The sequence below is a fragment of the Scleropages formosus genome, chromosome 4 (genome assembly GCF_900964775.1).
Source record: "Scleropages formosus chromosome 4, fSclFor1.1, whole genome shotgun sequence".
NCBI classification, from domain to species: Eukaryota; Metazoa; Chordata; class Actinopteri; order Osteoglossiformes; family Osteoglossidae; genus Scleropages; species Scleropages formosus.
Window position 1 is genome coordinate 27066199 of NC_041809.1, and position 13730 is coordinate 27079928.

The 13730-nt window shown below is 41.1% G+C and overlaps 2 protein-coding genes across 3 annotated transcripts; both read left to right on the plus strand.

The window, feature by feature from the left end:
* The first annotated feature begins 473 nt into the window (after positions 1-473).
* Positions 474-2605, plus strand: LOC108921304 (claudin-3-like). Its single transcript, XM_018730736.2, has one exon. The coding sequence runs from the start codon at positions 557-559 to the stop codon at positions 1202-1204; it is 648 nt and encodes a 215-aa protein (XP_018586252.1). The 5' UTR covers positions 474-556; the 3' UTR covers positions 1205-2605.
* A 5491-nt stretch (positions 2606-8096) lies between these two features.
* Positions 8097-13456, plus strand: abhd11 (abhydrolase domain containing 11). 2 transcript variants are annotated; one of them, XM_018730490.1, is made up of 6 exons: positions 8097-8122; positions 10290-10425; positions 10717-10890; positions 11002-11172; positions 11418-11599; positions 11958-13456. In XM_018730490.1, the coding sequence occupies exons 2-6, from the start codon at positions 10303-10305 to the stop codon at positions 12091-12093; spliced, it is 786 nt and encodes a 261-aa protein (XP_018586006.1). In that variant the 5' UTR covers positions 8097-8122; positions 10290-10302; the 3' UTR covers positions 12094-13456. The 2 variants fall into 2 exon arrangements, with proteins under 2 accessions (XP_018586006.1, XP_018586005.1); XM_018730489.2 differs by lacking the exon at positions 8097-8122 and adding an exon at positions 9708-9998.
* The last annotated feature ends 274 nt before the right edge of the window (positions 13457-13730 follow it).

The window sequence follows — 13730 nt, forward strand, 5'->3', positions numbered from 1 at the left end:
CTTCGAAAGTTCGAAGGATGTATTTATTTCATCTCTCCTTTTCCAGTACGTACCCCTCCCACAAAGAAAACCCCAAAGCCACATGGTGGTTCAGCAAATGTTTACTGGAGCCTTGTTTGTTCTAAAAGCAGTCAGTCAGGTTTTTAAATTGGGGATATCGAATGACAAAGAAAATACTGACCTGCAACTCAGTTTTTTGTGTTTTTTTTTTTTTGCAAAGCGTATGATAAACATAAGAATGTGTTGTTGGGATGGTTTCATTTCTCTGTATTTACTGGAAACAGGATGTCTGCACCCTGATGATTTTCACTGGTGTTTCTTCACTTTTCACGCTGAAGCCGGCATGATCTGGTCAGTGCGAGGCGGGAGTACAGCCTTGGCCCTCCAGCCCCTCCCCACAGTGATGTCATCTTATTTTGAAACTCCTCCCTTCTCTACCTGCCTGCTGGAATAAAGGCTACTTATTCCACAGGTGCAAACCGCATCACAGTCACCACCTGCTGCAGGTAACGGACAGATTCAAGCTTGTGCGGAAAAGCCAAGACGACGAGAGGTCATGTCGGCAGGACTGGAGATCGTGGGCATCGCTTTGGGCGTCATAGGCTGGATCATCGCCCTTGTGGCTTGCGCCCTGCCCATGTGGAGGGTCACAGCCTTCATCGGAGCCAACATTGTGACAGCACAGGTCATCTGGGAGGGCTTGTGGATGAACTGCGTGATGCAGAGCACGGGACAGATGCAATGCAAGATCTACGACTCAATGCTTGCCCTTCCCCAGGACCTGCAGGCTGCGCGTGCCCTTACCGTCATCTCCATTATCATCTCTGTCCTGGCTGTGCTGATCTCCATCGTTGGTGCGAAATGCACTAACTGCATTGAGGATGAGGCCTCTAAAGCCAAGGTAATGATTGTGGCTGGTATTCTTTTCATCATCTCTGGCATCATGCAGCTAATACCGGCATCCTGGTCAGCAAACACCATCATCCAGGACTTTTACAACCCGCTGCTGACCGACGCCCAGCGCAGGGAGATTGGTGCATCCCTGTACATCGCTTGGGCAGCAGCTGCCCTTATGGTCTTTGGTGGTGCAATGCTCTGCTGTTCTTGCCCCCCACGGGAGCAGAAATACAACCCCTCCAGGATGGCTTATTCTGCTCCGCGATCTGTCGCCAGGAGTGGCTACGACAAGAAAGACTACGTCTGAGCAAGACGAAGCTGTTCTCCTGCCACCCAGCCTAATGACCTCCCACCGATCCCCCAACCTAATGACTCTTCCCTGCTGTTGTTATGTGAAACAAAGAGTTACCCGTGAAGAGACTCCATGATGAAGGGACGCTGTCGCTGCTGCTTTCTGCTTCAATGTGGGTTCAGATCCACTCAGGTGGCCATTATGGGTTTTACATGAGACGGATACACACCTGCCACTAGCGGCAACAGGGCTGAGACCACTCTTGGTTAAACTGGTAACATGTTTTTTATCTTAGCGCTAACAGGAAAAAAAAAGCTATGAATAACTACTCCTTTAGAATCTTTTTATAGTTTTTTCCTTCTTTGCGTGCTTATGCATATGGTTTAGGTGCCAAAATTCATCCTATAGTTTTAAATTTTCTAAAGCTTTGAACAGGGTGCATCTAAGGTTTTACACGATGTTTCCTGCCTTTTAAAGGAGGGAAAACCTACTGTATCTTTGATTACAAACACCCTGCGCTATGCTATATCGAGAAATGGATTACATTAGGGTGTAATTCTGTGCTGAACACATTAATTAACAAGGAGCAGGAATTACAAGATGAAACCTCCCACCATTACTTCAATTTGGTCATGAAAAAGTCTTCCGGAAATATGAATGCAAAACACCTTCCAACAACCTAGTCACGTAAGACTTGGCGTTGAACTGCAAGGTTTTCTTATGCATGCAAATGTATGTGTTGTCCAGCGAGCAATGTTCCATTCTCAGAAATATGAAAAATATTAAACATATTTGTGAAAATATGTAGAGGATATTGTGCTTTTACAGTCACAACCTGAAATATTTTAACTACAGTAAAGAAGGAAAACATTTTAACACTCAAGACTGAGTAGGCCATATATTTCAAGCATATATAAAATACATTGTATGTATAAAAATATAGTTTTCTTATATCATGCATTATATACTGTATATGTTGCAGTCTTTTTCCATATTCTTGTTCACAGAGTCAAGGAATCACATTCGTAACACTGGAAAAATGTATATGTGATATCTTGTATATTATTACTTACCTGTATAATATTTAACTTTTCCAACTTTTACATGGGGTCCTGAATGCAGAGTCACAAGATGAGAGTGGAACATGGAACTAGTGTTTTCTCTGAACGAGGGTGGAGTACAGAGACAGCCACCATTTTATATATTTCAAGCAACCGGTGCCTATCATAAACTGACTTGCTCTTTTGTTTGTAATAATAAAAGCCATTTCTTTTTTCTTGCATTGTTTCTCTTTTCCATTTACTATTGCTGTAGTGACCTCTGTTGTGTGAAGATGTTAAAGTGAGTGTAAAAATTAACAGTTTTTTCCTGCTCTGGTTAGCTGTCAATTTATTGTACTTCAAAAAAAGAAATAAAATGTGTGTTTGTGTCAAAAAAGGAAATGTGTTCTCAGTGTATTTACCCTTTGACAACATTCCTTTGTTTTCTTCTGGCAATTCACCATTTACTTGCTGTCTCGCATGAGAATTAAATATATTTAGATTATTAGACGATTTTTTTTTGCTTTAATTAATCATTGTTAACAACACAGAAGTCCCATGACATTTTAAACAGAGAGATTGAATGCAACTGTGAGTGCTGAAAAAGAACTGTTAAAGTTTCACTCAGGCCAAGTTACTAATATACTATTATTTTTACAAGTATGCATAGGTGAACAAGAGGAATGTCCATCCAGGGTGCAGATCTGTCACAATTAGGGATACTTTACATTCTTTTGACCTATTGAAGAATTTGGCTTTGGGGTCAAAAGGCAGTTAAACATCAGGAAAAAGGCATCATTACCTGATCATGGTAACAACTGTTAATACGACCTATGTGCAGCATGGGGATGGTCTCATCAGATGTATGAACATGTGACCCATGGTACTCTGCTCAGCTGCCACAATGCAATATAATACATTTAAAAGAATAAAGAAATCTGCAGAAGAAACACATTCTATCCTGTATATTTCTGCCAGCATTCAAAGTAGTATAGCTCTGCTACGTAGCAATCACTAAGATTGTTGGTTTTCATCTGCTTGTCAGATTTGAAGCCTGGAATAATTTCACACTCTTCCGGCGGCATGGTGGTACAGTGAGTAGTGCTGCTGTCTCACAGCGCCCGGGTGGTGTGAGAGGATGTGGGTTCATATCCCTGCTCAGTCTGTGTGGAGTTTGCATGTTCTCCCCATGTTTGTGTGGGCTTTCTCTGGGTGCTCTGGTTTCCTCCCACAGTCCAAAGACATGCTGTTCAGTTTCTCTCATAGTGTGTGAGTGACACAGAGAGTGTGTTCCACTGATGTATGGATGAGTGACCCATTGTAAGTAGTGCATCTAGCAGTGTAAGACCCTGCGGTGAATAAGGTGTGTGGGCTTGTAACACTACAGAGTATCCACTAGAAGTTGCTTTGGAGAAAAGTGCCTGCTAAGTGAATAAATGTACTCTTACAGTACTGAACTTGAAAATGTAAACCTCTGCCAAAATCCTTAAGCACCACAAAGCAAACACATTTTACCAATTCCGTATTAGACTTTGTGAGCTGTTTACAGGAAATAAAAATGTGTATTTCAGAACAAGTGAGTAAATGATTTGTATTAGGAGTATGGTCTCATTTATTCTGTTGCAAAGCAACAGGTGAAAAGTAATGTGGCTCAGGCTGTGGAATGCAAAGTGACATAACACCGGCTTATCATAAGCAAAGTGTTTCTTCTGTAGTGATGTTTATAAATAAATGTTCATAATATGCTGAGAATACTTACTGTTCCATTGGAATAACTGTAGTAACTAAAAAAAGTACTACAATTATTTAAAAATTGTTCTTCTATGAGAGTATTTTATGGAATTTTTAACTGATTGCGATGCTATCCTCATTGCATCAAAATACATCATAGTGTTCCTAAAAGAAAGGTTGAATTTTATTGCTTTTGAATCAGTTTTGACCTACATTTGATATTATTTAAAAAACGTTATTGTTGGGACTTGAACGCTGTTGAATGCTCACTGTTGAATGAAGCAGCATTCCGGTGCACTTTGATCATGTCCATTGAATCCCGTTGATTTAGGCCTATGAAGGCTTTGAAATAGACCATTTATAGAATTTACAGCTTCAAGGCTATGATAATGAACATTTATGACTTGAACAGAATTTTTTTTTAAAAAAACATCTGAAAGGTACCTTAAAACGCTAAGGAGTAAATCAAAGCCAGGAACGAGAAGATTAAAGTTGGCTGACCCTTCCCGCGTTAATAACCTTCCAGAGCATTCCTCGGGTAACTGCCTCTGTGTGCGCGCAACGAACCACGTCTTGAAGGGTGCGGCAGGTCAGAAATTCCCAGGGCAAATTACAGACCCAGTTTAGCCATGAACAGTCTATATTTAAAACTTGTTTTTACTGAATGCAATATATTTGTTGGTCACATTTGAATAATTTTTCAGGATACAATTATCTATTTTTAAAGAAGTCACATGAAGTTATGTTTAGGGGCGTTTACATAGTGCTGTGAAAAGCACATTTTGACAGTATTTATGAATACAAGCAGTAAGTCTACACTAAAGGTCAACTTCCACCTTAGTAACAATGTTGGCCCTGAAAGCAAGAGGAAGATCATCTGCAAAATGTTTTTTAATAAGTATTTACAGGGAACTGCGATGTAAAAAAAAAAAAAAAGAAAAAAAATTCGAAAACAAACCCGGTAGGTGAAAAAAAACATTAAATCTGTCATGTTTTAGGTTATTTCTTACTTCTCCAGTTTTCATAAGAGGCAGCACTCTGCAAAGGAGTGAGGAATACAAAGACGGGGAGCTGCTTCATCAGATAACGATTTACATTTACGTTTACATTTATTCATTTAACAGATGCATTTCTCCAAAGCAACATGCAATTCAGAGAAATACAATTTTTGCATTACATTAGGAGAAAGAGAGACATAGTAGCAGACGTGTGAATCTTAAGTAAACTTAATTTGTTTCTTTCCACTTTATGCACCGATGTTCATCGCACGAGTAGGTGCACGAAACTCAGGATAGACGAATCCACTTACCAGTTAACAATTATTTATCCCCCTATGCCAAGGTGTACCGCTCTAGTCCTGTTAATCATGCTCAGCATTTTAATGAGGACATTTCAGAACATGCTCAAGTACACAACAGGGAACTTTGAAATTTAATCTTGGAATTTAATTTTTTTTTTTTACAAGTCATGTACATAAAAAGTTTGTCATCAATTTTTAACACTAGCACCTTGATTGCATTTTTCAGATGCTTCTGTCACCTGTATAATTTGTTGCCACCATTGGTTTACAGGTGATTCTATAGCCAGGGGAGGGGGGTACAGTGTCGCAGCGGTGCAGTGGGTTGGACCAGGTCCTGCTCTCTATTGGTTTGGGGTTCGAGTCCCGCTTGGGGTGCCTTGTGATAGACTGGTGCCCTGTCCTGGGGGTGTCCCCTCCAGCCTTTTGCCCTGTGTTGCCGGGTTAGGCTGCGACCCCGCAGGGGACAGGCGGTTACAGATGACGTGTGTGTGTCTATAACCAGAGCTGAGTTTACCTCTTCCTTGTATCCACTTGTGCCTCACCAGGGCAACCTTGAGAGCCACTTTGGAAGAGAGCATCCGTTAAAGGACTCAACATGCACAGAGATGTACTTGTTTTACTATAGTAGTGCAAAGATTGCTGGCACTTGGGTCAATGGTTGTACATTGTTTATGCAGACTGAATCCCTGCCCCCCTCGAAACACTTGCCCTCGGGAGGAAAAAATGAACTAAATTCCCCAGCAAATTCAATCCCTTTCCCTCCCGTCTCTGCTCTGCTAACTACGGTGAAACTGCTGTCATGTGACCGATACTGCTGGAGGTGAGCAATGAAGGTTGCCTGGCACCTGTTTGTGTCACAGAGAAGTCCGGCCCACTCGGGACCGCCCTGGAAAGAACCGCTGAAGATCCGCGGGGGGTGGATGTTACAACAAGGTGTTACCTTAACAACAAGCTCCAAAAGAGCAGAAGAACAATCCAGGTCACAGTTAAAAGTGGTGATAATTCCAACATCAGTAATTGTGAACTGTGGCAGAGTCAACATACGCATATAAAACGAGTTTAAAAATTTTCCCTAAACATTTCTGTTGGATTACTTGGTTAGAATAATAATATGTGAGATTAATTTACAAAATTAGTAGGTAATGTTGTTTTGGCTCAGAAAACTCCATAATTCTTCTGAAGGCACAGCCAGTGGAGATCAGGAGCAGAATTCCACTTTACTGGCATTCACTGCTTCAGTCAGAACTGTTCAGTGGAAAAGATTTTCTTTTTCTCTTTTTACCCAGTTTACGCGTCATATTCAGGGGTAGGGAGCTATAAAACCAGAAGCTACATATTAACATTTGGCTCAGACTTTTCTCTTAAGTGACTTACAATGTTAAGGTTACATTTATTACAAGCTTACAATTATTGGCCCATTTATATGACCAGGGAATGTCACTGGAGCAATTCAGAGTAAATACCTTGCTCAAGAGTACTACAGCCAGTTGTGGGGATCAAACCTACAATCTTTAGGTCCAAAAGCAGGAGCCCTAACCACTACACCTGCCGCTTATGAAAAATCTCCTTACAGTATCTGTCTTACACTGGATGTTTAATGGATGACTTTTTCATTTTTCTGTTCATTTAGCTGAAATGTGATCTTTTGCTCTTGGGCATGCCTCTTTGTTCCCATCTTAAAGCATTCTTCTTTTTTTCCTCTCATTGTATTCCAAGCTAAAGTTTACTCAACTCTACCACAGTCTTCCTTTCAAAGGACTGAAAGCAAATCTGAATAAATTTCATTTTACAGCTACTAACAGAGTCTCAGAACTGCTGAATCCCTCTCAACATTCAAGAAGAGTCTCAAAACATATCTTTTTCGGACCCACTTCTCTCCTGATCTATTGATTCTATAAACTTTCTCTACATTATCTAACAATATTCAAAAAATATTAAAGAAATTCCTTCGATTCATTTTACATACAGCTATTTTGTGTAATGCAAGCTGGCAAAAAAAAACTGTGGTACTGAACTAACTCATTGTACTTTGTGACTCCCTTTCGTTGTCTGTGTCTCTCTGTTGGTGAAATACACTTTTGTTTACTTCGAGTTCCATAGCACTTAGGAAAAAGCCATCTATTAAACTAATAAATGTAAATTTAATGTAAATGTAAAGGATGTCACAGTTTTACAGGGCACACAGGTAGATATAATCATGTCTGGTGAATTTCGCACTTTCCAGCAGTCGTACATCCTGGAAAAAATGTCTGAGCCGCTCCGCTTTGTGGTTTCTGCAAATGTAAACAGTTTGCTATTTAACCACATGTTCACATCTAAGGTGGTGCTACTTCCAGTTTTGAAAAGGAGTTGCTGGACTCGAGTTTGTCCAGCTCTCACCCCAGCCCCTCCCAATGTAACTGAAGAATGTATATCTGCCAGAGACGGGAGTGTTGACTTCTTGGACAGGATGTTTTCATGTGGGAGGATCCCTCCGGCACCCCTCATACAATGAGGTGATTCTCCCTAATATAACAGACCCTGAGATACAAAAACAGCCTTCTGGAAGTATTTTCCAGCTGAAAAATACCAGACACTCCCTTCATGAGAAAAAAAAAACATTAAACGCAGATAGTTTTGAGTCAGTGATTAAAAAAATAAATACAGCGCCTCTACCAATGTCAAAATCAGGAATTATTGGAAAAGCAACACACATGCACAGTAAATTATTTTGAGTAGCCCGAAAATCAAATGAGAGCCAAAGGCTGCAAGACTGAGAGTGTGATATCATGGAAATTTTTACACATTTAAAAAATCCTTTAAAAAAGTATGAAGGCATGAATAGCATTTGTAAGGATGCAAGAATAAGAAGAGGCAAGTGAAGTAAGTAAGCAGTAAAATCTGCACTGTTAAATGAGTTCTGGAGTTTATATTGTGCCTGCTTGTTCAGAATGAGCTCACTTAGGTGATTTAGTTGTTTAATTAGACACTGCCAGTTTTAATGTGTGGATAAGACATCTGCAGATTAAAAGTTTTTTTTTTAAATACTGTCTACCCTAAATCCCGAAAGTGTTGTTACATATGTATCATATTAATTTTGCAAATACACTCACTTCCCTTTAGCCTGCGACACTACTGCATTAACAAGCCCCAGGTTCACACCCTCACCATGGTTACATGCTCTGTTGGGTGTTAAAATGCCATGCTTGCGTTTCTCAAGGCAACGGACAAAGAAAAACCAAAAAATGGGTCTCGCTGGCCATAGAAACTACACATGACATTATTGTGCACTGCACAAAACCGGGTGTTATATCAAAGTTAATGGCCACGCTGTCTAGAAGCAGCTGCCGAGGCCAGGGAACAAATTCACTACTGGGGCTTGAATAAATAAGAATAATCCGGATTTTTTTTAAAAATAAAAAAACAACTCTTTTTGGTTTCTTTTTGTGGATAATAAAAGTATAGAAGTTAAGGCTGTTTAATAACTAAGCTGAATACTAAAATATGGGATGTAAAACTATACAGATAAAAAAATCAGGAGAAAGGATTTTAACATACTTTTAAATTATCTGTGATCTGCTAGTGCTAATTACGGGAGAATAATTTAAGAGCGGAACAAAACATTAAGTGTGGCCTAGCAGGTAGCACTGATGCCTCAGCTCTTGGAGCCTGGGTTCAAATCCACTTTGGTTGTGTTTGCATGTTCACTTCATGTGCACCTGTGCCTCCTCCCAATGCTCTGGTTTCCTCCCACAGTCCAAAGGCATTTCAGGTACATAGCGTGTGTATGAATGTAAAAGTTGATGGTATTAAAGTATATCATAAAGAGAAGAAAACGTGATGTTAGGTGTCCTCCAGTAGCGTTTAAATCGTTGGTTCACGTCAAAATGTTTGCAATTTACTCGCATTTTAAGAAGCTTTAAGTTGAGAACTTAAAGCGAGTTTAACTTTTCTAAGAAGACCTCGCGCCATCTGATGGTCATCTCAACAATGCAGTTTGAAAAAAAGGCAATTTTCTGGTTGGTTAGCGGATGGAACTAGTGGTAGATTGTGGACAAGGCGCTCCAACGCCTGAAGCATACATTTTTTTCCTTAAAGATCAGAATGGGCCACCAAGAAGTGTGCGATGACACAGACTATTCATTCTGTCCACTCTCCATTGATCCGCTTCCATTTCAGTAAATGTTTTATTTAATAAATGAATCCATAATTTCATTCAAACCAACCAGCGTGAATATCATCATCAGCTGCAGAAACATGGCGGATACTTAAAGACATACAAAACCATTAGAAAGGAGTGTACAGAGAAATAATCATTTTAGCATTTCAGGTGCAGCACAGGTTTTAAAAAATACGACTCAGCATTTTGTGATCACTATATCGTATGGTTGGGGTTTTCGGTTGACTCGGCGTTTTGACGCACATGTAACGTATTACGTCACAACGCACGCAACGCCCGGATCCTACTGCCCCAGTTGCGTGTGGCGTCGCTTTCCCCGCCTCCCCTCCGTGTAATTGTAAGAAAAGGGGACAGTATTTTCTGCCTACGGGAAACACACGCATGGTGTCGGGTAGCTAGAGCAGCAGAAATAACCTCGTGTGCGACAATGAGTCTTCTTTGTCGCCTCCTGCGCGGAGTGTCTTTCTGCGAGCGGCCGTCACGTTTCCCCACTGGACTGGGAGCTTTTTTCTGCAGCGGCTCTTCGCGGCTAGTGGACCGCGCGGCTCGTGACAGCGCGAGCGCCTGTCCGGCCAGCAGGTGTGTGTCCTCGCTGTCCCAGCTAATATATATATATATATATATATATATATAACTTCACTGCGGGCTTTCTTCGTGGTCGTGTCCTTTACGGAGAACTGTGTCTGTCCCGGTTTTCTTTAATCAAGTAAATTTAGTCGCAGGTGGTTATGTGTCATTTTAACTGTTGTTGATACTCTAATATTAATTTTGTACACGTGCCTAGCGTGCCGTTTGTTGATATTTTCACTATTTCAGCTCCAGCTGACGCGGCCCATGATGATCTGTTCTGTGTCACTCTGTGTTTTGCAGCCCGGTGAATTTGATGTATGACGTCTTCGACGGGACGGGGCCCGGCAGCCCACTCGTGTTCCTCCACGGGCTGTTCGGTAGTAAATCCAACTTCCACTCGATAGCCAAGTCCCTGGTGCAGCGAACGGGGCGGAAGGTAGGCCGACCACCGCCGTTGGCCGCTAGTAGCATTAGCTGCGCTGCAGCCCTGCTGGGACAACGGTTAAAGTGCAGCAGCACGAAAACACATGACATGATCGGGGGTGGGGGAGTGGAGTGGAGAATCGACTTCGAAACATAACGGAGGACCGCGCTACGCAGAAAAAAAGCAACAAACAGTTCTGTGTAAAATATAACAGTTTAGAGAAAATACAAGTATGGTTCCAGACTTCCTTCCATCCAGCCTCTATGTCTATGCCGGCCTTCTGATTTTCCTTTGTTCAGTCAGGTGCTGACTGTAGACGCTCGAAACCATGGCAACAGCACTCACAGCCCCCTTCTGACCTATGAAGCAATGACCAACGATCTTCAGCACCTCCTTGGCCAGTTGCACATATCAAAGTGTGTCCTGATTGGCCACAGCATGGGAGGCAAAGTGGCCATGACAACAGCTCTCCTGCAGGTAAACCAGTCTGTCACAGGGCTCTTCGTTGATGCCCATCGTTGCTTCGCTAAAATATAAGTGGAGATATTTTAAGTCACGTAAAATTTTCTGCTCCCCTTTATGACCCAGCCAGATCTGGTTGAGCGTCTGGTGGTGGTGGACATCAGCCCAGCGCAGACCACAACTCGGACCAACTTCCACGCTTATATACAGGCAATGAAGGGTGTGACAATAGCCAGCAACATACCACGCTCTACAGCACGAAGGTTGGCTGAGGACCAGCTCCGTGATCTCGTTAAGGTTGGTGATGTCAGTTAGGAATCATTGCTGCAATCATTACCTGTGTAGGTCAGAAAAACTGACACAATGCTTTTGTTCTTCACTATACAGTAACAAGCCAATTTTTCTTAGGTTTTCACTAAATTAAAACATTGAGAATGCTCTCGTGTTTTTTTTTTTTTTTTCTTTGATTCTTCTGTTTTTTACACTTGGGATCATCTGTCTTTTTGTTTGGACTGTGTTCACTTGTTTGGGTGTCATGGCAGGAACGTTCCGTTAGACAGTTCCTCTTGACCAACTTGGTGGAACAGAATGGCCACTATGCCTGGAGGGTGAACCTGGAGGCTATTGCAGACCATCTTGATCACATCATGAGCTTCCCCAAATTCAACACTACCTACAATGGCCCTACCCTCTTCCTAGGTGGAGCCAGCTCCGGATATATCACGTAAAGTGGTTTTTGTTACATTTTTGGCTTTCATGTCAGATTTAATGTCAAAATGATAATTCTGATATAGAATTGTTTGAAGTTCACAATGTATGAATTGGTAAAAGAATCACACTGACACAACAGTTTAAATTTAGAAAATTTTAATTTAGCAATAATTTGTATACTTTGTGTAACTGAGATATGTGGTAAATGAATATTGTACAACTGAAAATACATTAGAAATGGTGCTAATAAATCAAAAGTTCTGCAGAGCTACTGTATATTAGCTTAGATTGAGACCTGTAGTTTACCAGTGAAATACTTTAGCTGTCACACTCCTGCCTTTTTAATCTTATTCCTTTTTTTCCCTGCACAGTTCTGAAGATTACCCTGAAATTGAGCGCCTTTTCCCAGCTGCTGAGATCCAGTATATCCCAGATGCTAGCCACTGGATACATGCAGACAAACCCCTGGATTTCATTAGCTCCCTTATTGCATTCCTGCAATCTTAGCCATCCCTGATCGGACTGGCTATAAGGAGACAGGGCCAACAGGTCTTTGGGCTCCAACCTGCAGTCCTGCCCTTGCTTCTCTGCTGCCAGCTTGGAAGCAAAAAATAAATCTTGACCAGCAGGAAGTCTGATCACTTTGATGTGTATATTCATGCATATTTATATAGACAACTCTACATTACCCTGCTCAGTGTGATTTTAAGAGTAACTTGTCTTTTTCCATGGTGTTGTATTTAAACATGCATCTTTACAATTTTAACTTGGAGGCGCAGTGGCACTTTTGTCAGAATGGTGCAGTCCGTACACAGGTTTGAGACAAGATGTTGCCTGTCTCTGTTTTACATTCCACACGTTAGATGGCGCTACAGCACAGTGTTACCTATGCAATGGGGGGGTTGTGCTCATTGCATCAGTTTTTTTTTTTTTTTCTTATTATTTTTTAAATATTGTATTAGGAGCAAAAATTTTGTGTCCGTGAAGGACACACTCCTGAAGGTTTGAATTAGCATAAAATGTAACTATACATTGTAACAAGTTTTTTCTGAATGTCAGTTCATAGTGATGCAGTAGTCAGCATTTCTAACACTTTCACGGAGGAGTAAAAGTGTAGTTTTTGCATTGGTATTTGATATTTAGAAGCTGCAGTACCAGTTATGTGTAGTCATTTCAGACTACGCTCAGTAAGAGGTATCTTTTCAGATATTTAATTTTCAGACATTGAAGGGGTGAATGCATACATGTCCTCATGAGTTGCCAATATACGTACAGCTTACCATTTATGTATTTGTAATTAGTTCCTACATTTTAGTGAACCTATGTGTAGATGTTAACTGTTGTATGATGATAGTTCATCCTTATACTACACATATTGTATTCCTGGAATAAGTTACAACTGAATGATACATCAAATTGACCTGAGTTCTTTGGTTAGTCTGTTTCCGTTATGGAGTAGAAAGCCACAGCGGGCTTACCCAGCATTATACCCATTATGGTGGGAAGCTAAAACTTGCTTGGTTCCATGTGACATTTGCATAATTGTTAATTGGTGAATACAAGTGGATGTATGTATAACGAAAGTGTGTTATGTGGCTAAATCATTGTCAGCTGTCTAAAAATGAATATTATAAGTGGAATAAGGGATGTTATAACTTGACTGATCCTGGATCGGTGTGCAATAACTCCCTCTTGGTGGGAAGGCTGTCAAAGGCAATATTATGTTATATGCAACATGGCAATGGAGGACAATCAGATGGCATTCAGGTGCTGATGGAAAGAATGTGTGACAGACCTTTGTCAAATACTAAACTCATGATTCTATCAATGAATGGATTTTTACTGCACAATATAAATAGTGGTGGATACCCCAGCAACTACCACAGACATGGTCTGTGTTTTGCAGTGGCATGCCTCATTTGTATTGTCAATAAAAATATTTTATGTGAGAGTTCTTTGAATACTTATTTCTCTACTTGTGTAAAGATTTTTAAACAAGAATTTCAGTAATTTCAGGGGAGCGTGGTGGTGCAGTGGGTTGGACCGGGTCCTGCTCTCCAGTGGGTCTGGGGTTCGAGTCCCGCTTGGGGTGCCTTGCAACGGACTGGCGTCCTGTCCTGGGTGTGTCCCTTCCGCCCTGTGTT